General features: G+C 44.1%; 1 protein-coding gene across 1 annotated transcript in view; it reads left to right on the forward strand.

The window, feature by feature from the left end:
- The first annotated feature begins 253 nt into the window (after nucleotides 1-253).
- SSC4D (scavenger receptor cysteine rich family member with 4 domains) overlaps nucleotides 254-27,349 on the forward strand; it is a 95,448-nt gene continuing 68,352 nt past the window's right edge. The window contains exons 1-4 of the mRNA XM_075593110.1: nucleotides 254-356; nucleotides 1,308-1,622; nucleotides 5,681-5,761; nucleotides 5,846-5,920. Of these exons, the coding sequence (XP_075449225.1) occupies nucleotides 254-356; nucleotides 1,308-1,622; nucleotides 5,681-5,761; nucleotides 5,846-5,920 (574 nt within the window). The remainder of the gene's footprint in view (nucleotides 357-1,307; nucleotides 1,623-5,680; nucleotides 5,762-5,845; nucleotides 5,921-27,349) is intronic.

The following is a 27,349-nucleotide window of genomic DNA, read 5'->3' on the forward strand; positions in this document are numbered from 1 at the left end:
CGAATCTTGGTGGCTGCATCTGTATATTGTCTCTTTTGTAAAGCGCTGTGTACATTGGTGGCACTATATGAATAAAAATATACATACATATATGTATTTGAAGGGGGTATTCAAATAATTAAATTAAGCAGGCATATACAGTACAATAAAAAAAACTCCCACTAGTAAAAAAAAATAATACTTCTCCTGGGAAAAACGTTATCTTTGTTGATTACACTGAGCCAATTGGTGTTCTGTCTGGTGTGATGGTATTATGAAAAGTAGAGCAAGGGCCATATTTACTAAGCAGTCTTCTGCCATAAGGCACCTTCCTGCGCTAGAAGAAACCTTACAGCTTATTCAAGTAATTGTTCAGAGTGAGTAAAGGCACCAATTCTGTAAGCAATGACTATCTTTGAACAAGGGGTGCCAGGTTCAAATCCCACTGTCAGCTCATTGTGACTGTAGGTAAGTCACATTATCTCCCTGTGCTCCAGGCACCGAGATTATTGTGTACATTTTAAGAATTCACACTAGGTTATTTGTGCACCGTTAAAATAAGGAAACTCTGATACTGGCTTTGGCCAGTTTTTAATTGCAACAAATCACAAAAGCATATGCTTCATTTATTTAACCCTTTCAGGCAATTTCACATATTTCACAAAATTTAGTCAACAGGACATTAAGAAATGACATATATTCAGAGTAGATACAGTACCTGCTAAACGGAGTCCCACCGAATAAGCATGTATATATTTATTTCTTCAAATAGAAATGTATTGCTATACTGTACTTACCTATTCTATAAAACTGATGGGATGTTTGCAAGAAAAATACACGGTTTTCCCAAGCAAAGAAGGAGTAGGTTCACATACAGTACACATTCAAACACACACATACACACACAATCACACATATTTATATACACATACATACATTGCAGACTGAGCGGTAGCGGCGAGAAAACATAGTTCTCACAGTCTTCCCCCCTGTCGTCCGGCTCCATGCTCCTTGCTGTGCACGCGCGCGGCCCTAGCATAGAATGGCTGGATAACCACAGCCAATTATAAGTGCCGCACGCCCACTATATTATGGGCCTTAGGTTCTAAATGTAAACATCACTAGTATATTTTAGCCCACATTGGTAGGAGCGCAGGATCTGTTCTTTTATTTACCGAGATTATTGTGCCTGTAAACTTCTATGTACAGTATAGCACTGTGTACATAGTCAGCTCTATATTAGAACAAAATATGTATATTATAATAACTACAGCTTAAATTTTATATGTCACCTGCACAGTATGTACCTGCCGTCTTTATCTTTTCAGGAGATGGCAGCATCAGATTAATAAATGGAGCTGACATGTGCCAAGGAAGAGTAGAAATATTCTACAAAGGAAATTGGGGTACAGTGTGTGACGATGACTGGGGAATGAGCGATGCAAGTGTTGTGTGCCAGCAGATTGGGTGTGGCCAAGCCTTGGACTACAAGAGCAATGCTTACTTTGGTTATGGTACTGGTTTAATTCTACTGGATAACGTGAATTGTGATGGACTGGAGCCCTACCTCTCAGCCTGTTACAGTCTTGGCTGGGGGATCCACAACTGTGGGCACCATGAAGATGCTGGAATAATATGTACTGGTAAGTTACACACATCTTATATTCTAGTATTTTAAATCAATAGCCATGGCAGATTGCAATTGATAGATTGTGTGATCTGAGAACCATAGTCAGATGCACCCCTTAACTGCTTTTCATTATTATGCCAACCACATTTCCTTCACACTCAATCTCAGACAGTAATTGCATCTCATCATCAGTTGCCCATATATATTTAATTACATTTCATCTCAACCTTCTGTAACTATAAGAGTGTCACCCTCATTTGTGTTACACATAGCCTAATATGTGTATAAATGTCTAGAATGATCCTGTTAAAAGTCAGAAACACCTCTGATATGTTGCATATTTATATACTGCCTCTCTGTTTGCGTAATACTTAAATGATGAAGGTGGCTGTGAACATGTTCCAGCTCATAGCGGGTTTCCTGATATTGTCCATCAGGAGACATAGGGGCCTATGCAGAGAGCAGCGCTATTTCAAAACTCGCCATTTTTTGGAGAAAATCGCGCAGAAAACAGCAGAAAATGGCGAGTTACGAAAAACGCGCCAATTTTTTTTTTCTATTTCTAAAACTCGCCTCGCGGCTGGCGAGAACCTCCATCTCGCCAGTTTTAAAAATATCCTAATGCAGAGAGGCGCGAACGGCATCTAGCGGCTGTTCGCGCCAATAAAATGGCGCGATTGTCTCCTTTTTGCCTCGCCAGGAAAAGTTGGCAAGAAGCTGCCGCTCGCGGCCATAGGAAAGGGAAAAAAAAGGCGCGAATTTTTTTTAACACATTTCTGCAGCGCGCATCTCGCCAATTTAAACTCGCCACACGCATTCATGTTAAACATAGCAGAATTCGCACATTTCTGCATATGGAGAATAAAACTCTCCAAAAAAAGGTACTTTTTATTAAACTCGCCAATTTTAAAATTCGCTGCTCTCTGCATAGGCCCCATAGTCTTTTCTTTAAACAATGTTTTTCTTCTGTTTCACAAAACAAGATCACTTTGTGTGATTGATGACATGGTACTACTGTCCAACTTCTGTCAATCACAGGTACCTTATTCCATTAAATAGACTGAAGTATTTAATGTTAAGTGGTCATGCTCAATTTAACAGAGTCGTAAATAGAAGAAAATGTTGCCAAAATTTGACATATTTCTCTTTCACTGTGAATCTATTGGGAGCCAGATTTGTGTTGTCATCGTTTTACTGTAGACATGGAGTCCTTCAGGGTCCTTTTGATTATGCTTCATACAGTACGTTAGCATGTCACTTTAAATATTCCAGTCTCATTAATGTCCTTTCCCATACATTTTCTCTACTTAATTACAACGTGGAAATGTCACTTAAAAAATATCACATGTACTTAGAAAACTATACAACTACCCTTTTGAAGTCTCTCTCTCTCTCTCTCTCTCTCTCTCTCCCTCTCCCTCTCCCTCTCCCCCTCCCTCCATAGCAAAGCATATAGCAAATGGAAATATTACTGTATGTTCATTTGAATGTCTTAGTCAGGTCTGCAACCCCGCCTTTCACCATTATCACCCAGCACACAGCACTTCCACTGCAGCAAGGGATTCTGTGAAATGACATGCAAATGAGTACACAGTCATGCATGTAATTTCCCAGAATCCCTTGCTGCAGTGGAAGTGCTGTGTGCTGGGTGATAATGGTGAAAGGTGGGGTTGCAGACCTGTCTAAGACATGCAAATGAGCATACAGTAATATTTCCATTATATGTATATACACACAGTGGTGTGAAAAAGAAAGTACACCCTCTTTGAATTCTATGGTTTTACATATCAGCACATAATAACAATCATCAATTTACCTAAAATTAGGTAAATACAACCTCAGATGAACAACAACCCATGACATATTACACTATGTCATGATTTATTTAACAAAAATAAAGCCAAAATGGAGAAGCTATGTGTGAAAAACTAAGTACACCCTTACTGCTTCCATAGGAATTAAGATGCTAAGTAGCAGACAGGTGCTGCTAATCAAATGCCCTTGATTAATTGATCATCAGCAAGTGTGACCACCTCTATAAAAGCCGAAAGTTTAGCAGTTTGCTGCTCTGGAGCACTCGGGTGTGTGTTAACACAATGCCAAGGAGGAAAGACATCAGCAATGATCTTAGAGAAGCAATTGTTGCTGCCCATCAATCTGGGAAGGGTTATAAGGCCATTTCCAAACAATTTAAAGTCCATCATTCTACAGTGAGAAAGATTATTCAAAAGTTGAAAACAGTCAAGACAGTTGCCAATCTTCCCAAGACTGGACATCCCAGCAAATTCACCCCAAGGTCAGACCGTGCAATGCTCAGAGAAATTGCAAAATACCCAAGAGTTACATCACAGACTCTACAGGCCTCAGTTAGCATGTTAAATGTTAAAGTTCATGACAATACAATTAGAAAAAGGCTGAACAAGTATGGTTTGTTTGGAAGGGTTGCAAGGAGAAAGCCTCTTTTCTCTAAAAAGAACATGGCAGCATGGCTTAGGTTTGCAAAGTTGCATCTGAACAAACCACAAGACTTCTGGAACAATGTCCTTTGGACAGACGAGACCAAAGTGGAGATGTTTGGCCATAATGCACAGCGCCACGTTTGTCGAAAACCAAACACAGCATATCAGCACAAACACCTCATACCAACTGTCAAGCATGGTGGTGGAGGGGTGATGATTTGGGCTTGTTTTGCAGCCACAGGACCTGGGAAACTTGCAGCCATTGAGTCGACCATGAACTCCTCTGTATACTAAAGTATTTTAGAGTCAAATGTGAGGCCATCTGTCCGATAGCTAAAGCTTGTCCGAAATTGGGTCATGCAACAGGACAATGATCCCAAGCACACCAGAAAATCTACAACAGAAGGGCTGAAAAAAAAAAGAATCAAGGTGTTGCAATGGCCCAGTCAAAGTCCAGATGTCAACCCGATTGAAATGCTGTGGCCCACAAACCTCAATTAACTGAAGCAACGTTGTAAAGAAGAGTGGGCCAAAATTTCTCCACAACGATGTGAGAGACTGATAAAGTCATACAGAAAATGATTACTTCAAGTTATTGCTGCTAAAGGTGGTTCCACAAGCTATTGAATCATAAGGTATACTTAGTTTTTCACACATGGCTTCTCCATTTTGGCTTTATTTTTGTTAATAAATCATGACACAGTGTAATATGTTATGTGTTGTTGTTCATCTGAGGTTGTATTTACCTAATTTTTAGACCTGCTAAGGAACAGATGATTGTTATTATGTTCTGATATGTAAAACCATGGAATTCAAAGAGGGTGTACTTTCTTTTTCACACAACTGTATATCCCAAATCAAGAACTCCTCTAACCTGCTCTGATATACCACTACGCTAAGGGGTGTATTCTATTTTCAGCTGAATCGGCCAATCAGACAGTTTCTGGATTGAATTACTCATTTCCTTAAACAGGGAATTTCAGCTAAAACGTCTGGACAGGACACTTCGGCAGATATACAGTAGAATAAGACCCTAAATCTGGGTTCTTGCATTTGTTTCTCATATTGTTCTGTAGCACACATCGTTTGTACTGCAAAGTTTCAGGTGCAAATATGTAAATCTAACGAAATTTAACTATGTTTCACCTTCTATTGTGACACCTGCCTGGGGCTGTTAAACTGTATCATGTTTACGCTACATTTGTTTTGTTTTTTAAATTGAAAATGAGATTCTCCCAAATATAAGGCCAGTGATTTAACCACTAGGATACTTTGCCTCCCAATACAATATTATAACCTAAGATCAATGCAGGAGTAAGACCATTAAAAAAAAAGAACAAAATAAATTAGGACAAAGCACTTTTAATTTATATTTTTTTTAAATGACTTTGGGATTTGGAAATAGCCTGGAATACAAAACACAGTTTAATTGAACAAACATTGTGCGCCTGTTCCAAGACCCTGATGGAGTGAAAATCTGCCTTATATTACATGTATTAATGGCTTTTATTGCACTAGTAGTTTTCAAAAGCATGGGTTAAATCTATCTTTCTAATATGGGATTATTGATTGTGAGAAGATATGGGCAATGATACTATTTACTGCTGTTTAGGTCTTGGGATCTCAACGATGATACCAAACATCACACCTGTGACTCGTGATACTGCAGAGTCCCTCACAGACACTGCCACAGGTAGGAAATATATTGTCTCTCACCTCTATGACAAGTTAATCATTACAGCTCCCTTCCCAACTATTTATTATACATGTTTTGTAGTTACAGGGGCCGGAGGTCAACATTCTCCCGGGACTGATTTACCTACAGCGGCTATCCTTCAGTTTGGGAAGAAAAGTATGTACTCTTCTTTGCAATGACTTCCAGTTTATTTGTATTATGTTAGACAGGTGTTTTTAACCTTATTTTTGGTTCTCTATAATTATACCGTGAATTTTGGTGGAAAACCAACCCTATCTAATCGCATGTATGAAATCAGATGCATTGTAAGGAACAGGAAACAGAAATAAACTGCCTGGCGCTTCCTTAATACAGTGCCACAGCACCACCCAGTGGTGAAAAAATATAACAAGCAAATGCAAGAAAGGGAAAATATGCAATATAAATAAGGTAACAACAATAAAATATATATAATCAAAGGACCACTCAACCTTAAGAGGAAAAAGCCACAATCCTCTAGAGAACAGAAAATGCAAGGGATGAGGGAGTGTGTCCTAGATTTGACCAATGGTGTTCTGCAGCAGCTTCAGATGATGAACTGCCTGGTAGCCAAGCTAGAGCTGGTGGGAAAGAAAAACGGGAAGGGGGGGGAAGGAGACAAAGAAGGGGCTGATGGTGTAGTAATATAAAACACCTTTAATAAATGACACATAAAAAAGCCCCCCTGAGGGCATACTCACACTCTGTACTGCCACTCAGGGCACATAAGGGGTATCTTTACAGCCAATGCTGTCCGGTGTGCATCTCCTCCGTCTCTGGCAGTCTCTGACGGTCCCCACAAGTGGCCGCTGGGGTTCTCGTGCAGCTTGACTGGAGTCCTCTTCCACTCAATGCGTTTCGCAAGATAGGGTTAACTTGCTTCGTCAGGAGTGTACCCCAGTGGCCGCTTGTGGGGACCGTCAGAGACTGCCAGAGATGGAGGAGACGCACACCGGACAGCATTGGCTGTAAATATACCCTTATGTGCCCTGAGTGGCACTACACAATCAGCCCCTTCTTTGTCTCCTTCCCCCCCTACAGCTGAAGCTGCTGCAGAACACCATTGGACAAATCTAGGACACACCCTCATCCCTTGCGTTTTCTGAATTGTAAGGAACCCCAACCCTCTCTAATAGCGTGTCTGAGATCAGATGCAGTGTAAGGAACCCCAACCCTCTCTAATAGCGTGTCTGAGATCAGATGCATTGTAAGGAACCCCAACCCCCTCTACAGTAATAACGCGTCTGAGATCAGATGTATTGTAAGGAACCCCAACCCTCTCTAATAGCATGTCTGAGATCAGATACTTTGTAAGGAACCCCAACCCCCTCTAATAGCAACTCTGTGATCAGATGCATTGTATTATATTCTTCTGTATTTGATGTCATTTTTAAATTACCTGAAAATTACAGGAAACCTTTTAGGGATGCGCGCGGAACCCAAGGATTCCTAGGAACCCCGGTTGAAAAACACTGTTAAACACTCCAGGAGAATGTGTGTAAAACAGTACATTCGATTTGATAGCAGATATGGACCATTTTTCTATACAGTCTGCACATACTATACTCATTCTCAACCCATAACTATTACAATGAAAACATTTTTTTTTTCATATTTCCTAATCTTATGTATCACTGATTCCTTGTTTTAGTTGCATATTCAACCAGTATCCATGGATATTTTACCTTGTCCACTAACAATTTTCTGTGTATCTTTAAACTTAACTTTTATAATTTTTCCTCTAAGTAACCTCTCGCTCATGAACTCCATGCAGATTGTTCAGATATACGTTTGCCAATTAATTTCAATTTCAAGGCTCACTGCTTAGTACCTAAACTTAAAAAGGCTGATATTTTCCCTGAATTAATGCTGTATTCACTAAACTAATTATACAGCTGAAGCGGCCATTATTCAAATAAATCACGCGGTGTATAAATCGGAATACCCATGTCATGGCGCGTGATGTTTTCCAACTGTACCGCCTTAGACGCGTGTTGACTCGGTTTCTATCGGGTGCAGAAAATTGCATTTTAGCGCGGGCTGCAATACCGTCGAGAAACTCAAGTGGGCGATCGCGAGTTGTTGTCTTAAAAATCTAATAGCAATTCAACCTGTCTTTTATTGCTGTACAGTTCAGCAAGTGTGTGTGTGTAATTGTAATTTGAAGATTAACGTTACGAGTTCATACTGTATAGTGTACTTAGGAAAGAAATCCTTTCTGAGGCTCGTTAGCCATACACAGATTAAAAATATGATGACACATACATGATAATAAAGGTAAAAGAAGTAATACAAAAATACATTGTCGCTTCTTCCGAATGTAAAATATTTTTCCACTGATGTGTGTACAGAATGTCTAAAGGGAACCTTATTGAAATGCATATGCGTGTCATCACATTTCTATATGTATTATTTATTAATAAATACTTTTGCTAGGCTTGCGCTTCTTTTCATACTGTTTTTATTTTATGCACATGCGTGTACTGTACATATGTCTCATTGGAACCTTGTTGAAACGGATATGCGTGTCATGCCTTAGGCGCATGCGTGTATGTCTCATTGGAACTTTGTTGAAACGCATATGCATGTCATCACATTTAGGCGCATGCGTGTATGTCTCATTGGAACCTTGTTGAAACACATATGCGTGTCATCACATTAAGGCGCATACAGTAAGTGTATGTCTCATTGGAACCTTGTTGAAACGCATATACATGTCATCACATCTAGGCGCATGCATGTATGACATCTCATTCAATGTGAATTTCAAGTCTGAAAAAAAAAACTTTTTTGTTTTGTTTCTCGACATGGGCTTGCATAACAATTGTTGCTATTCTTAGAATCAATCACTAGCTTATAATTCTACAAAAATCATGTACACTATACTGTACTTTATGAGGTGGGTGGCATACTGTGATTTTTATTTGGGGGTGTGGGGTTCAAAACATTATGATGACCTGTTCAAAATATTTATTTGAACTAATAATCCAGCATACAGCCCTCTCCTCCCACCCCCACACACACAAAAGGCTAAAGTATTTCTACTTCTTCTAGACACCTCCCCCAAAACCATTCATTTGTAATTGGAGGCTTTATGGCTTAGTGTAATATTCCCGAGCCCGGGTACAAACGCGCATGCGTACGTGTGAAAAGCCTTTCTTGGGGCTTTGGTGAGAATCACTTCTCATTCAATGTGAATTTCAAGTCTGGAAAAAAAACGGGGGAAAAATAACCTTTTTTTGTTTTGTTTCTCGACATGGGCTTGCATAACAATTTTTGCTATTTTTAGAATCAATCACTGGCTTTTTAATTCTACACTTGTCATGTACACTATACTGTACTTTATGAGGTGGGTGGCATCCTGTGATTTTAATTTGGGGGTGTGGGGTTCAAAACATTATGATGACCTGTTCAAAATATTTCTTTGAACTAATAATCCAGCATACAGCCCTCTACCCGCTTCCCCCCCCCACACACACACACAAAAGGCTAAAGTATTTCTACTTCTTATCGACACTCCCCCAAAACCATTCATTTGTAATTGGAGGCTTTGTGGCTTAGTGTAATATTCCCGAGCCCGGGTTCAAACGCGCATGCGTACGTGTGAAAGGCTTTCTTGTGGCTTTGGCGAGAATCACTTCTCATTCACTGTGAATTTCAATGGTGTCAAATTGCTAAAAACTAACACATTAAAAAGCGCTCAACTATTAAAACAAAAAATTGGGACTAAACCGTGCTTACAGTGATGGCTCAAGGACAAAAATGATAAGATCACTCGTGTCGGTGGTGAACAGTTGTGAGTGAAACACTATGCAGATACGGTGAATGAAAGTGTCTATGTAAACAGTGTATCCTTTAAAAAAAATTACACATGCATGGAAAATCCCAGCCTCCTACAGTACTGAGAAGTTACAGGATGGCAGCCTATGAACAGAACATGAATAGATCCTTCCACTAGGATCTATATAAATGACAGTGATATTAAGAGCAATGGTGTTTTTGTTCTCTCTGTTTCTATGTAGCATGGATCTAGAGTGAAGATTACACACCAGGACTCCTGTTGCACTAAGAGACTGATCCATCTCACTCTATATTCAAAGGACTGTTATTACAAATTGGACTGGTATTGTATATCAGGACCTGCGCCTAGGATTTTATGCTCTTAATATCAATGTGAATTTCAAGTCTGAAACAAAGAAAAAAAAAACCTTTTTGTTTTGTTTCTCAACACCTCCCCCCCCGAGAGCCATTAATGAAAATGCAATTCATTTGTTACAGACTGTGTAGACACCTCTCTCAGTCCCCCCCCCCCCACCCCCACACACAAACAAAGTTCAAAAGATTCTCATGAATTTAAAGAAGGAACAATTTTATTTGTGCAGGATATTCATGGAAAAATTAATAATAAAAAAAGAGAGTATATTGCCTCTTATTCCAAATTTACAATCTTGACATTATCTTCTTCGTAATGGCTGTAGTTCTTTTGTCATTGAGCGGGGAAAGGGGTTGTGTAAATTACTGACGGTTGCTACATTATACACACAGTATAACTACTGTATAACTGTAAAACTACTGTAGGCGGCACTACTGTAAGTCACTTATTTATACTGTATACAGTATACTGTACTGTAACTATATACTGTATAACTATACTACTGTAGGTTAGACACATCCTGTACTGGATTTAATACTGTATATACTGTACAGTAGAAAGTGGAGAGGAAGGGCTGACATAAAATAGTTATTTTGAGTGCCATACTTACCTGTATCATACTTACCTGTGCTTACCATACTACAGTACAGTACCTTACTACTTTCCAGTGGCCTGCCCATTACGCTGTAAAAGAATAAGCAACACGGTCGCAATATGATCGATATATTTATTGCATCTTTGAACGGTGAGTATGTTGTTCCAGAAACTCATTATTCCTTCTGCTAATTCATCCTTTTTGGACGGTTTCACCCCTTTCCTGATATAATCCTTCAACTGATGCCATACCAATTCGATGGGATTCATGTCTGGGGATCTATATCTCTATAAGAGATATAAACAGTGTAAAACAATGAGAAAGCGTTACCGTACTTACTCCGGTGGCGTCTTAACCCAGTTGATACCGCTGGCAAGAATATGCGCAGTAGACGCGGTGTGTTTCGGATCATTGTCCTGGAAGAAACTGTGACCATCTGGAAATTCAGGTGTAATGTATTCGACAATCTCGGGCACTATTTGCTCTTGGAAAAATGCTTTAGTCATGATTCCTGTAACAAGAAAAGAAAAGTGCTCCAAATACTGTACACTTGTACAGTGTATCAGGCCACAGCATGTGTATTTGTGCATTATTTTACCCTCAAAGATGATGATGCATCCTGGTCCTGGTCTAGAGATCGCACCCCACACATGCATCTTCACTGGGTGCTTGGGACGCGGCTTCAGAGATAGGCTTCCTTTTTTGTAGAATGCAAAAGTGGCAAATCTCTCAAGCGATACAGTTGTCTCGTCAGTAAAGATGACATCCTGAAAAGTCTCACCCCTTTCTATCCATGCCCGTGCCTGGTTCACTCTTTTGATCTTGTTGGCCTCCCTTATCATAGGATACACTCTGTAATGACAAGGAATAATTATAAAGGTACCGTAAACCACACTTTTACCTACTAGTTTTAGTACTGGTATTTAGTACTATATGCAATATACAGTACTGTACTTTGTTACAGTAAGAGACTCACCTTACACATTCATATTTCCATCCCAATTTGTGTCTAATCTGCCTGATGCTGGTCTCAGAAGCTGTTATGTTGTGAGTTTTATCAAGAGCATTCTTGACCCTTGTGACACACTTCTCATCTTTATCTTCACTTATTTGGTCCACCAGAAGCGTTGTCGCCCTACAGTGTGAAGGAAAACAGAACAATTTGTTACAGTAGGCCTCAAATTTTGTCTCCAATAAATTTAATACTGACTAACCTCAAAACTACTGCACTTATGCCCCATTATAACCTCATATTGTAAGCTCTTCGGGGCAGGAATTTCCTTTCCAATTGTCTGATTTTGCTGCACTTATTGCTTATTTGCTGCACTTATTGTATTATTAAAATTCCCTGTACTGTATTCTTTGTGAAGCACTGAGTACACTTTTGGCATTTATGTAAATAAAGACATACAATACAATATGCAATGCAGTGGGTGTGTGACTGAGATATTTCCATTAAGCAGTGAAGACTATGCCACCCAATACGGTACTGTACTGTACATGACCAGTATACAGTCAAAATTATAAGTGATTTTAAGAATGTAAAAATTGATAAAATATTAATAACAGGCATACAGTTAATTGATAGGAAAAAGGTACTGTAAAAAACACTAATGCGTTTTACCAGTAATAGTTTAATTATAGTACATACAGTACTGTAACAGTAAAGAAAACAATAATACTTACTCAGTAGTGACGGTGGGGGTCCGCTTTATACTTTTGGCCTTACCATGGGCATGATAACAGACAGTGCTTTGTGCTAAAACGAGGACCGAAGAAACTAACCAGCGTTGGATCTGTGAAATTCGGTGTCCTTTTTGGTACATATTCTGTATTCTCATGCTGAGATCCTTTGAAATCTTTTTCATCGGCATCGCTGCTTTTAGAAAAAAAATCAAGCACAGAGGAATGTATATTCGATGTATATTCGATGTGCATTGAATCAACAAAATGGATGGTGTATTTATACTTTAATTTAATGGGCCTCTGCTTCGCTCGACAGGTTTAGTACACAGCACGCCCACTTTTAACACCTGCAGCTCGTGTCCATGCCCACGAAAAAATTCAAATAGGGACACAGTGTATAAAAGATGACACAAATTGCATAGCCTCCCAAAAGCTGATCTCAATCTGAACCTGCTCTTGTCCAGGTACTGCATTGTGCATTATTCCATCTGCTTCCATGGATCTACTCTGATTCTACAAATGCAGGAACCTGCTTGCTTCTGCCGTGCCAACCACGAGAAAGTGAAAGGCGGAAGCTGTTTCTAAGCCAAAGCGAAAACCAAAGAAGAATAAATTAAACGTTCTGAAGACTCTAAAGGCTAAGAACCCTGGGCCTTATCACGTCAAGAAGAAATTCGCTGCCATACACACAAAGCAAAACAAATGGAAGCCCTGGGAGGACCCTTTGTCCACCGATGCTCTCCTGGGACCCCCCATCTCACCTGCTCCTGCACCCATCCACGACGTTGCTCTCCTGGGAACCCCCATCTCACCTGCTCCTGCACCCATCCATGACACTGCTCTCCTGGGAACCCCTATCTCACCTGCTCCTGCACCCATCCACGCAGATGTCAACAGCACTCCTCGCACCAGATCCAGCTCGTTCGCCCGCATGCTGAATGGTTTAAGTTGTGTCAAAATCCCTGACAACTCAACGGTGCAAAAGATTGATCTTCTTTTGGAGACCATGTTGAATATGGATAGGCATATGGAGAAGATGGAGAGTAACATCGCAGGGATCTATTCTTTGGTTGGAGATCCTGCCCCTGTATGTCTGACGCAGGAGGGTGGCCTGGATGTGGGCTTCACGCTTCTATCACCAAGCGCACCAGGTGCCCCCCCACGCTCAACCCCTCCATGTGCAGAATACATGGACCTGTATGCCCTTGATGAGGATGAGAGGACAACCCTGGTAAGGCCACGACAGGAGATGACAACCCCGGTAAAGCCACGACAGGAGAGGACAACCCCGGTAAGGCCACGACAGGAGGAAAGCATCCTCCCAGACCACCTAGCTTCGCCTGCTGCCAGAAGCACACCCGCACCCAAGATTGTAATTATCCCAGACATCATCTTGAGCTAACTGCCCCAGCAAGTTCGGGAGAAATACAAGATCGGAAGTGCTGGTCTAGCCTAGAAATATGCCCTGTCCATCTTTTAACAACACGTCAGTTTTGAGATGTACAGCGGGTGGACCCACAATGTAAATTATGAAGGGAATAAAAGCAAGAAGGGTCTGCCGGCAAATTTAAGGAAAACAATTGTGGAGGAAGTGCAGCGTTATTTTATTGTTAACGATCATGTTATGAGAACCGTGGGAGACACCATCAATGGCCTTTTGAGGCATATAAGGGCTCGTCCCTGGAAGGCCAGCCCATTTGGGAACGGCTTTGCTGTTTGATTGTACTGTCGTTCAAAAGTTATAGAAAAAGGTTTTCACTCAAAAAAAAAAAGTTGAATGTTTTAAATTATTTAATTGTTTAATGTTTTTTATGCTTTTTTTCTTTTCTTTTCCGAGCTGCTGCAGACCAGGAAAGGGGGGGGGGCATGTGTAAAAGTATTGTACTGTGTGTATAATGTAGCAACCATCGGTAATTTACACAAATCCCCCACAAAAGAACTACAGCCATTGAAAGTCAAGAAGAGGCGACCTACTGTATTTTTGTATTATTCATTTTCCATGATTGTCCTGTACAAATAAAACTGTTTCTTCTTTAAATTCATGAGAATCATTGAAACACCCCAACCCCCAAAGAAAAATTAAAATACTGTATGCATGCGCCTAAATGTTATGACACGCATATGCGTTTCAACAAGGTTCCAATGAGACATACACGTATGCAGGCACCTAAATGTGATGACACGCATATGCGTTTCAACAAGGTTCCAATGAGCAGTGTTTGACAATTAATGATAACCACACGCCCGTGGCGAGTGGATTTAGGCTGCTGGCGAGCCATGCTTCGGCTCTATGAATTCCCCTGCTCGCGCCAATTTTTTTTTTTAAATAAATAAATAATCCCTCTCCCTGATTGGGTTAACCTGGGAAAGAGGGCCGGCAGGCAGCGCTGGGTTAGCTCCTTCCCCCGATCTCCTCCCCCTCCTGATCTCCTCCCCCTCCTGCCCCTGATCTCCTCCCCCCCCTGTCCCCGATCCCCACTTGCTGCCCTGGGGTGTCCCCCACCTGGGATGTGGGAGATGGGCACGGGGGGAGGGGTTGTGTTGCGCGGTCGCAGCTGTGCACGTGGGTGGGGTGGTGGTGGTTCCTGTTCCCATGCTTGCCCGCTCGATGCGGGCAGACTGTGAGGGGGAAGCTGACGGGCACGAATGGGGTGAGGAGGCTGGAGAGCCGAGTCTTGGCACTTCCCCCCCTACTCCACTGTGTGTGTGTGGAGGGGGCTTCCCCCTCCCCTCTCCCCCCTCCCTCCTCCCACCCACGAACGCGACCTACAGCCGCAGGAAGAGTCGGGAGCAAAATGGCCGACACTGCTCCGTGATGGAGGGTGAGGTGCCTGTGTTCCTGCCGACAGATCCTCCGGAGCTGACACCGGCTCAGGGGAACCCCGAGGAGAGGCATCAGCCGAAGAGATCTGCTTTGGAGATAGAGGGAAACGGGGTGAGTGATGTCATCAGCCCACCAACATTTAAAGCACCTCGGAGGGAGAGAATGTGTGTGTCTGGAGGGGGAGGGGGGGAGAGTGTGTGTGTGTGTGTGTGTGTGTGTGTGTGTGTGTGTGTTTGTGTGTGTGTGTGTGTGTGTGTGTGTGTGTGTGTGTGTGTGTGTGTGTGTGTGTGTGTGTGTGTGTGTGTGTGTGTGTGTGTGTGTGTGTAGGGGGGGGTGGGGTGGGGGGTGGGAGAGAAGTGTGTGTGTAGGGGGAGGGAGGGAGAGAGAGAGACCACAAGTAGTCAGTCACCTACCCACCCAGTCAGTCACCTACCCACCCAGTCATTCAGTCACCTACCCACCCAGTCAGTTGGTCACTTACCCAGTCAGTCAGTCACCTACCCACCCAGTCAGTCACCTACCCACCCAGTCAGTCAGTCATCTACCCACCCACCCAGTCAGTCACCTACCCACCCAGTCAGTCAGTCAGTCACCTACCCACCCAGTCAGTCACCTACCCACCCAGTCAGTCAGTCACCTACCCACCCAGTCAGTCACCTACCCACCCAGTCAGTCACCTACCCACCCAGTCAGTCACCTACCCACCCAGTCAGCCACCTACCCACCCAGTCACCTACCACCCAGTCAGTCAGTCACCCACCCAGTCAGTCACCCACCCAGTCAGTCAGTCACCCACCCAGTCAGTCAGTCACCCACCCAGTTAGTCAGTCAATCACCCACCCAGTCAGTCAGTCACCCAGTCAGTCACCCAGTCAGTCACCCACCCAGTCAGTCAGTCACCCACCCAGTCAGTCACCCACCCAATCAGTCAGTCACCCACCCAGTTAGTCAGTCACCCACCCAGTCAGTCACCCACCCAGTCAGTCAGTCACCCAGTCAGTCAGTCACCCACCCAGTCAGTCAGTCACCCACCCAGTCAGTCACCCACCCTCTCTCTCTCTGTGTATCACCCACCCTCTGTGTGTGTGTCACCCACCCTCTCCCCCCTCTGTGTCTCCCCCTCTGTGTCTCCCCCCTCTGTGTCTCTCCCACACTCTTTCTCTCCCACACTCTCTCTCTCTCCCACACTCTCTCTCCCACACTCTCTCTCCCACACTCTCTCTCTCCCACACTCTCTCTCTCTCCCCCACACTCTCTGTCTCTCCCCCACACTCTCTCTCTCCCCCACACACTCTCTCTCTCTCCCCCACACTCTCTCTCCCCCACACTCTCTCTCTCCCCCACACTCTCTCTCTCTCTCCCCCACACTCTCTCTCTCCCCCCCCCCCCCACTCTCTCTCTCTCCCCCACACTCTCTCTCTCCCCCACATTCTCTCTCCCCCCCCCCCCCCAACTCTCTCTCTCCCTCTGTCACCCACACTCTCTCACACTCTGGATTTGGATATCTTATTTACCCTATATATCTTAACTGCCCTATACTACATCGAAATAACCTATACTGCTTTCTTCCAGATCTGACTCAAGCTTCACACGGAAGACATCGGAATCCCCCTTACCCAGAAGACAGGTAGGGAACACATCCCCTCCAATATATAACATTGCGGGAATGAGAATACCTGGACATTGAGGGACTGCGGATCAGGTAAGATCCCAGGCGGGATTGCTGCTTTAGATATTGTGAAGTGGGGTCGTTCAGACACTGGTTAAGGGGTTCAGGAAACTAGTCATTCACACCTGGCTTTTATTTCTAGATCTGACATTTACACACATACACACACACACGTAACAAGGACTAATTGTAGTATAATGTAATACAATAAATACATTTATGTCAAAAACGAATGTTGTTCTGACTAGGAATTTATTAAATGTATTTTATTTATATATTTTATTTTAAAGCGGGGTGGGGGTGGGACTAGGGGCGGGGTAGGGGGCGGGACTAGGTGGCGAGTAGATTTTTTGGTTCTGCGAGTAGATTTTTCGGTGATTTGTCGAACACTGCCAATGAGACATACACGCACACAGGCACCTAAATGTGATGACACGCATATTCGTTTCAACAAGGTTCCAATGAGGCATGCACGCATGCGCCTAAAATAAAACAGTTTGAAAAGAAGAATAAGCCTAGCTAAAGTTGAAAGTATTGAATAATAAAGAATAATACTGTAAATAATAAATATAAAATAAAAGATCTACATTTTTATTTTTGGGGTTTCTTAGAATTTAATTAAACATGCAAGTTGTAAGGAATCGGGGGCCACGTCCCTTGCAGCGTGACCCCTCCTTACCCACTTCCAGTACTGCAGCGGCTGCTGCCCCTGCCCCCTGTCGCTACCCATGCCGCCGCCCAGCGCATACCTTGAACTCCGCCGCGGCCGCCATCTTGGATTCTGGTTCTGGTGTTACATGGCACGCGCTTCCTTCAAGGATTTATAGCGTGCCCATTATGCCTGTCTCCACCCCCCGCTCAGCATGGGAGTCTTCGCCATGTCTCCAGCACTCTCAGCTGTGCTCTACTACTTCCTGGTCTCACAGCCACTCACGAGCAGCTCCTCGACACGCCCCCGCCATGCCCCTCGTCCGGATTGGTTACTGCCGCTTTAAATATCCTGCTTTGCTTTCACTTCCTTGCTCTGCATAGCTCCTTGCTACCTGTGTTGCCTGGAACCTGTGTCGTGCACTCTTTGTGATTATTTCCTACAGCTATTGACTCGGCTCGTCTAATACCCCCTCTGGCTCCTGAACTCGGCTTTCCTACTGACAACTCTAACCTCTAAGACCCTCGCACTCAGCTACGGATTTTGACTATGGAACTTTCTATATCCTCGGACTCGGCAAGTACTTGACCATTCTTTATCTACATCCAAGCCTGGCTACGCTACTACGCCACATCCCAGACACGCCCCCTCTGCTGTCGGTGAGTATTCTGTACATCCCACCTCAGTACAGGGGACTGGTCTGGTCTGCGGGCTGCACAGCGTGACACAAGTGTATTGTAATTATACTGCAAAATGCAACGTGAAACAGGAGTGATGATTACAGTACAATGTAAAAGGTTTTCTATAAAGCTCAGAATTATTCTATCCTAATCACTAAAAATTGCACAGCCACTAAATTTTTGCCTACTTGGATTTTTAAAAAAGATTCACAATGCGCAAACAAAGTTTAAAAAAAGCGATATTAGAGGTCCATCCTTTCTTTCCATCCATCCCTCCTTTTGCCTTTTTCAGTTTGATGTCAAAGTTTATTTTCTGGGGAGGAGGGGGGGGGATTATGCTATTATGTCCGGTATTGCGCATGTGTCAAGTCTGTGCAGCAGTTCAAGCAATATCCTATAGTACATGTGCGTCTGTACGATGAGAACAAACTTCTGATAGGCTTTGGCTCTTGAGCCCGCCCTCTCCCTAGCTGTCTACCAATTGTATCTACTGTAGTAACTGCTCAGTCAATCATATTGCAGGACTACATTATCAATAATTGTGCAAGAATTTATTTAAATTAAATAACCCAGAGAAAAGCGATTGATTACAGCAGAACGGACCGATCTGCAGCTTACTGTAGCTAATCACTTGTCTGTGTGCATATTGTATTGATGCACATAATGTAATGTATTGTTTTTAAAAAATATATATATTTTTTTTTAAACGGCAGCTTGAACTGCAGCTTTAAATTTAATACTGTACTGTGCATTGTATTTACCTTCATTATTAACTTTGCCAAACGGGTGGAGATGAGCCACTGGCAGTCCCATAGTCTGCATTATAGTTAACAGGTGATAGCTGGCCTGCTACACCTGTAGTTGACAGCTGATGAAGCTGGAAATCTTTTTGGTAAATTTATTTTATTTATTTATGAAATGTTTTACCAGGAAGTAATTGTATAGTGGTAAAGTGAACACAGGCGCAAACAAATAAAAAGTGGACACTAATAATAAGTGACTAATCAAAAACTTAAATGAGTGAAAAATGTGATAAAATTTAAGTAAATACAGTTTCACCCCCTGCTCTGGAACACACTGGAAGGGGTAGTCTTCACTCTTCCCCCACAGTAAGAGCAAAACACACAAAATCCACGGGATTCCACGTGGATTTTGTGTGTTTTGCTGTTTTTACCAGGAAGTAATACATTGAGAGTTACCTCTCGGTTTCAAGTATTTCCTAGGCATAGAGTTATGACAAATAATACATGGTTACAAACACAGTTGCATAAATGAACAGCGTATACATTATCTATAAGAAATTGCATGCACAGTTAAAGAAAATATATATTATGGGCTTATGAAACAGTTACAGGCCAGATTAAAATGTGAGACAGCCTTAGTTTTGAAAGAACTTAAACTGGTGGTGGATGTGAGAGTCTCCGGTAGGTTGTTCCAGTTTTGGGGTGCACGGTAAGAGGAGGAGCGGCCAGATACTTTGTTAAGCTTTGGACCATGAACAGTCTTTTGGAGTCTGATCTCAGATGATAAGTGCTGCATGTGGTAGGGGTGAGAAGCTTGTTCAGATAGATGGGTAGCTTGCCCAGAAAGTATTTGAAGGCAAGACAAGAAAGGTGAACTTTGCGCCTTGACTCAAGTGATGACCAATCTAGTTCTTTGAGCATTTCGCAGTGATGTGTCTTGTAGTTGCATTGGAGAACAAAACGGCATATTGAATTATAGAGGGTGTCAAGTTTGCTAAGGTGGGTTTGGGGTGCTGAGCCATATACTATGTCTCCAAAGTCGATAATTGGCATTAGCATCTGCTGTGCGATACGCTTTCGGACCAGCAGACTTAGGGAGGATTTGTTCCTGTAAAGTAAACCTAGTTTGGCATAGGTTTTGAATGTCAGGGTATGAAGGTGCATTCCGAATGTTAAGTGTGAGTCAAACCATATGCCCAGGTAATTAAAATTGTAACAGGTGTTAGGGTGGTGTTTGCATTGGTTCTGATCTGGAGCTCAGTCACTGGAAGCTTTAAAAATGTAGTCTTGGTCCCAAATACCATTGTTACAGTCTTGTCAGTGTTTAAAAACCGTTTGTTTTTGGAAATACAGTCTTCAAGCCTCAAAAAATCAGACTGAAGTATGTGTTTAAGGTCGGAGAGGCTATGGCTATGTGCATATAGGATTGTGTCATCTGCATACATGTGTATTGAAGCTTCCTTACAAGCTGTGGGAAGATCATTGATGAACACTGAGAAGAGTTGGGACCCCAGAACAGAGCCTGGCGGGACAAGGTGATATCCAAGGGGTTGGAGTTAGAGCCTGAGATGGACACATGTTGGGATTGTAAGGAATCCGCTCCGTGGTTTACTGGTTGCCTTACCTTGCAGACCGGTGCAGTTCTGGAACTCTTCACCTGATATTACTGCAGCCTGGATTCACTCACCAAAGCTATACTGCCACACACTCCCTCTGGTATCTACTGCAGCTGTGCAATCTATCACTGCAATCCAGCCTTGTATTCACTTATTGGAGCAGGACCTTCACACCCCCCGCCGGGGATTGGTCCGCTGGCCTTTAAGTACTATGTTCCCACAATGCTCCCGGCCGAGCATAGTCCTTACCGGATGTCACTACCTGTTCTGCCACAAGCTCCCGCTTGTTCTCCTGTGCTGAAGCGGAGGTTCCGCCCTGCGTCCTTCAGCTTCCTTCAAGCTCCCGCTTGTTCTCCTGTGCTGAAGCGGAGGTTCCGCCCTGCGTCCTTCAGCTTCCTTCAAGCTCCCGCTTGTTCTCCTGTGCTGAAGCGGAGGTTCCGCCCTGCGTCCTTCAGCTTCCTTCAAGCTCCCGCTTGTTCTCCTGTGCTGAAGCGGAGGTTCCGTCCTGCGTTCTTCAGCTTCTTGTTCTCCTGTGCTGAAGCAGAGGTTTCGTCCCTGCGTCCTTCAGCCTCCTGGATTCCTGCACTGAAGCGGAGGTTTCGCCCCTGCATCCTTCAGCCTCCTGGATTCCTGCACTGAAGCGGAGGTTTCCTTGTGTATCTACAGCTTCCTGGTTCCTGGGGCCTACTCTTTCCCTAATCTAGAGAGGCCATGTCCTGGTTCCTGCGCTGCAACAGAGGATTCCCTAGCCCGCTCAGGACTCTTGCGCTGTAGCACTGGTTTACCCGTGCAGCTAGGCGGTGTGTAATCTGGTCTGTCTTCCACCTCCTGAGACCAGTACCATGGGCCATGGTCGCCGCACGCGCAGAGGCCACCCCCGCGCTCCTAAGCTGAAGCGAGGCTTTCCTGACTCCCTGTTGCCGAACTCCTGCTTGGACAATGTTTATTCTGACGTCTCCTGTCCTGACCCTGGCTTGTACAACGACGATGCTGTCTTCTCCTATCCTGATCCTGCTACGTATGACTACGAACTGCGCAATCCGGATCAGCCTGCGCGGTCTAAGGTCGGTGCTTTTACAACCCCACCTCAGCCTCGCGGTCCGACCCAGGTTTGTGGCGAGCACAACCGTGACAGTATGCTCGGCCGCACAAACTCGGACCGCCCTGTGGTGAGGGTTCGTAAGTTTCTGTCTGAAAGCTTGTCCCGGCATGTAGACCAGTCCCAGTTTGAATATCAGTTTCTATGTGAGATAATACCCCTGATTGAAGATCTGCTTGTGTTTGTAGGTTTAAACCCTTTGAAAATAAATGCCGTAATGATCTCATGATGAAGGTTTACCACCTCCGGGACTTAAAACAATCGCTGGCCGCTTGTATTTGCTTTCCTGGTTACCTTTTAACTTGGGAAAACGTGTACCCTTTGGAACTGGACGACGCCCAAAAGGAACTCTCTTCCCTGGCCTTGAATTTAGACATTTACATAGCACAAGAGGACCCTCTCCTCATGTTGGCTCATGCCCAAAAAACACTCCATATCCTTTCCATGACATTGGACATTTGCATAAAGGAACAGGATCCTCCCCTCGCCAGCTTCGCTGCCGCTTGGCTGTATCCCTGGTCTACCACGGATCCTTGCCCTGATTGTATGGCCGGGTTCCCTGACTCCAATGATATGTTTATGTTAACCCTTGCCGATCAGTCCTGTGAGGTCCCCCTGGAGGATACATATGTTTCTCTACCCAACACTAAGGTTCTAGTATCAGAGAATAAGTTCCTTAGTTCTCCTATTTCTAGCTCAGAAGCCCTTTCTCTAGGTCTTGAGGGTTTTCCAGCTTTAACCCCTGCCGATCAGTCCTGTGAGGTTCCCCTGGAGAATACATATCTTTCACTAACCAACACTAAGGTTCTAGTATCAGAGAATAAGTCCCTTAGTTCCCCTATTTCTAACTCCGAATCTGTCACTCCAGGTCTTGAGGGTTTTCCAGCTTTAACCTCTGCTAGGCAGTCCTGTGCGCTTTCCCCGTCAGAGAAAGAATCCCTAAGTTCTGTTACCAGGGTCATTTCTGTATTAACCCCTGTGGGGTAGCTCTCTGAGTTTCCTTTGGTAAATCCCTGTACTCTGTCAGCCATGGTCACGCCCCTAGCTCCAGAGGAGAGATTCCTTGTCTCTCCTAATACAGAGAGAAGATTACCTATGTTCTACTCTCAGGCACTGTCTGCATTAACCCCTGTAAATTCTTGCTGCCTCCAAGTTAATGCCTTTGTTTTAGCCTCAGAGAATGAGTCCACAAGTCAGACAGCAGAGGTTGCATTGAGGGATTCCCATAACCGTACGGAGTCCTTAGATATTCTTTGCTATAAATCCCCTGCTTCAGCTCAAGTTTCCGCAGTATCGCCTCCGGAGACTTCGGCTAAAGTTCTGGTTCCTGATAAATGTATTCAGGAGTCAGGTTTTTCCCTAAGCTTGGTCGCAGAGTTCCTTCTCCCGGGTATTTCACTGAACCAGCCTGTCGCCCAAAGAGCGGTGATCCCTGCTTCAGCGCATAGTTCCCACGTTATGGAATCTGCAGTATTTTCTGGTTTCCCAGACATTCCTTACCAGATACCTACTTCAGAGACCAGTACAGTTATGATTAACCCCCGTGTACTGTCTGAGTTCTCCTCCTCTTTAAGCTTAGGGTTAAAAGCATACAGTAGTCTGTATGTCCCTCCTGGGGTTCATATTGTGTTCCCAGGAATGTTTGCTGACGCACGGTTTTCTCCCAAAAGTGACGCTTTTTCATATAGATTAGTAAAAAGCCTGCACACTGTTTCCCTTTTCGCTGAATTGTGTCTTACTGGTTTGGAGACTCTGAGAGGTAATGATTCTCCTTCTGATTCTGAAGCTCTTCCTACAATGATTATCCTGGCTGGGGGTCCCCCTGATTTCTCTGTCCAGGCTAATTCTCCAGGGATCAGCATATCTGTGGTCACTCCCTTAGTACTGTCTGAGGTCACCATGCCTATATTACAAGTCCTGGGGTTTAAATCTGAGCTATTTAGCCTTTGCTGAAACCCAGTCCCTCAGTACTGTGTCTAAATATGCCCCAGCAAACATGGGGTTACTCCAAGAAGAAATTAAAGCTCCTGTCTTAAAGGGTATTTTTTCTCACAGGTCCAGCAAATCTAGAACCTCAGTAATTGTTTCTAAGTCACTTATCAATACATCTGATTTTTTCTCTAATCAAACCCAGACACCCTCACTATCGGTTAGGAGTCCTGTGATCAGAAATTCTGCACTAGAAAACACACCTATTCATGTTTTTGTCAGATTAGGTACCCCTGTGGTTAGGGTCCTTGCAGTTTCGGAAAAGACTCCTTGTACTCCTAAGGTGCCGGTCATTAAGACTTTTCATAGTTCATACTTACTGCTTGCTGGCTCTCAGGTCCCTGTCACTGAGGTACAGACTTCAGCTTCTGATGTTAGTTTCCCTCCCGCCACTACCCGGGTTCTGCCTTTTTCTCAAGCTACCGATATGAAAATTTCAAGGACTGTTCCTGATTCCCTGACAATACTATCTCCCACTGAGGATTTCCCAGTATTGGAGAGCCCTACTGTTGTTTGCTTCCCTGCTCCTGCTAAACCATGTTTTTTTCCCTCGGAATTTTCGGTTGTCCCTGTTATTTCCTCTCAGTTGGAAATACTCTGTACCTATCCCAAGATTTCGGTCTCTATGCCTGGTTTACTGCTTGCCTTGTCACCTGCCATACCAATACCGGGAGATGCTTCCACCCAGCCTATACCCTCACTAATCATTACCTGGGAGACTTCTAGAGGGAAAATCTCTCACAAATTCCAACATGCAGTGGTCAGCCAAGACTTTTTCTGTTCCGAGGTTCCTCCTGGCGTATTCGATCAACTATCAGGGCCGCCTATCCTAGATTCCGTTTCCTTTATTAAAGACTGGGCTTCCAGTGGGGGCTCTTCTGCCGTTTCTGCTCTGGAACTCTCTGGTTCTTCACAGCCCTGGATTTCCAAGACATTTTGCGGGGCGAGCCATGTACCAAGGATGTTTCTTCCATCACTCTCATATCCTAGAACTGTACTCACCAAAGAACTGCTCGTTTACGGATTCCCTTTCCACCTAAAGAACTTTAGGAACAACTCAATGTCCCCGAGACCCATGGATGGTCCTGTCTGGCCGCAGTTCTCACCGGGGGGTGGGGGTATACTAAGGACTAACCACGAGTCTCAAGACCACGACTCTACTCCCAATCCTAGACGGTTCAGCAACAATTCCCGGTCCTCCAACTCTATGAGTGCTCATGTTCGCCCGGAGGTCTCGCGTGAAGGGGGGGGTACTGTAAGGAATCCGCTCCGCGGTTTACTGGTTGCCTTACCTTGCAGACCGGTGCAGTCCTGGAACTCTTCACCTGATATTACTGCAGCCTGGATTCACTCACCAAAGCTATACTGCCACACACTCCCTCTGGTATCTACTGCAGCTGTGCAATCTATCACTGCAATCCAGCCTTGTATTCACTTATTGGAGCAGGACCTTCACACCCCCCTCCAGGGATTGGTCCGCTGGCCTTTAAGTACTATGTTCCCACAATGCTCCCTGCCGAGCATAGTCCTTACCGGATGTCACTACCTGTTCTGCCACAAGCTCCTGCTTGTTCTCCTGTGCTGAAGCGGAGGTTCCGCCCTGCGTCCTTCAGCTTCCTTCAAGCTCCCGCTTGTTCTCCTGTGCTGAAGCAGAGGTTCCACCCTGCGTCCTTCAGCTTCCTTCAAGCTCCCGCTTGTTCTCCTGTGCTGAAGCGGAGGTTCCGCCCTGCGTCCTTCAGCTTCCTTCAAGCTCCCGCTTGTTCTCCTGTGCTGAAGCGGAGGTTCCGTCCTGCGTCCTTCAGCTTCCTGTTCTCCTGTGCTGAAGCAGAGGTTTCGTCCCTTTGTCCTTCAGCCTCCTGGATTCCTGCACTGAAGCGGAGGTTTCGCCCCTGCGTCCTTCAGCCTCCTGGATTCCTGCACTGAAGCGGAGGTTTCCCTGTGTATCTACAGCTTCCTGGTTCCTGTGGCCTACTCTTTCCCTAATCTAGAGAGGCCGTGTCCTGGTTCGTGCGCTGCAACAGAGGATTCCCTAGCCCGCTCAGGACTCTTGCGCTGTAGCACTGGTTTACCCGTGCAGTTAGGCGGTGTGTAATCTGGTCTGTCTTCCACCTCCTGAGACCAGTACCATGGGCCATGGTCGCCGCACGCGCAGAGGCCACCCCCGCGCTCCTAAGCTGAAGCGGGGCTTTCCTGACTCCCTGTTGCCGAACTCCTGCTTGGACAATGTTTATTCTGACGTCTCCTGTCCTGACCCTGGCTTGTACAACGACGATGCTGTCTTCTCCTATCCTGATCCTGCTACGTATGACTACGAACTGCGCAATCCGGATCAGCCTGCGCGGTCTAAGGTCGGTGCTTTTACAACCCCACCTCAGCCTCACGGTCCGACCCAGGTTTGTGGCGAGCACAACCGTGACAGGGATCTACCTGATAGTACATGCAAGCTTGCTGGTACCTCTCCGTGAAATCAGGCTCAAGCTGGAAATTTTGCAGGTTTTCTGGCGGGGACAGGTAGCAAGGATTGCCGTTCACCAGGTTTTCACTGACGGCCGGACCGTTATTTTAAGCCGGTGCTGGCGCTGGCGCTGTTGCCGGCGCTGTTACATTGCTGGATTGGGATTGACGAATCTTATCTGGATTAAACCCGACATTTCCTCTTTTCAAATTGCTATGATCAAAAATACTGTAAAAATCAGGGACAACACCCTTATACCCGCGTGTATCTCCGGCAGGAGGGGCAAAGCGAAAAAAAACACTGATCGCTACTTAAGGTTTTTCTTATCGAACGCTTCCAACCACGAACGTCAGGTGAAAACTTTTAAATATCATAGTTCGAAATGAAAAAATCCGATATTTCGGCTACAGTCGCCATGTTATCTGCTGTAGCATTAATTGCAGAACATATTAAAAATGCATAACTACAGTCAGATTTTTTATACATCTGTGGTGTGCACATTATGTCCAGTCCAGTCAGCAATCGTGCAATGATACTGAAGGAATGTAGAAAAAAGCACACAGCTTTGAGTTTTATAAGTTTTCATTATGAAGCGCCTAAATTTGATAACGTCTTCAATGGACCACTGTGGTATACTTGATTTTTACATTATCTGGTTTTAAACACCTGCAAATTGACACAGTATCACAGACAGAACTGTCACATTAGAGTTCATTCATTTCTGCCACCTGATGGATACGCAAAGAATTGCACCCAAAGAAATTCCGAAACCATTAAATTAAACAAATCAACCGCGGGTGCCTGGCGGTGTGAATGCAGCGTGCACAGCGGCGGGAACGCTGGAATGTGGAGTTAATACCGAGTGGAATACAGCAGAGCTCCGTGATTTATTCGAATAACTGCCGCTGTAGCTGTATGCAAAAACAATGCTCATATTTGAGCTTATTACCATAGTGGTAATGTTACATTATTTTAGGATAACGCTACGTTATCTTCCAATAACGTGACATTACTCCCATCCAGGACCTGAAATAGGGCTTTTTCAGCAGTGGAGGAGAGAGATGGAAGTAAAGCTACAGTTAGGTATGTTGTACGTTGCTTCCTGGGGTTTACTCTAACGGAGCTTAGTGAATATATACAGTGGTGAGAAAAAGTTTGTGAATCCCTTAAGATTTTCACATATTTCCCATATTTCAAACCTAAAATGTTATTAGATCTTAATCTAAGTCCTAATAATAGATAAAGATTACCTGATTAAACAAATGACACAAAAACATAATACTTTTTCAGCATTTATTTATCCACAAGTGATTCAACATTAAATATCCATGTGTGAAAAAGTATGTGAATCTTTAGACTTTAGACAGAGTTGTGCCCTTCATTCATTTTTTCTACAGGATTCTCCCTGC

Source organism: Ascaphus truei, chromosome 3 (genome assembly GCF_040206685.1).
Source record: "Ascaphus truei isolate aAscTru1 chromosome 3, aAscTru1.hap1, whole genome shotgun sequence".
Taxonomy (NCBI): domain Eukaryota; kingdom Metazoa; phylum Chordata; class Amphibia; order Anura; family Ascaphidae; genus Ascaphus; species Ascaphus truei.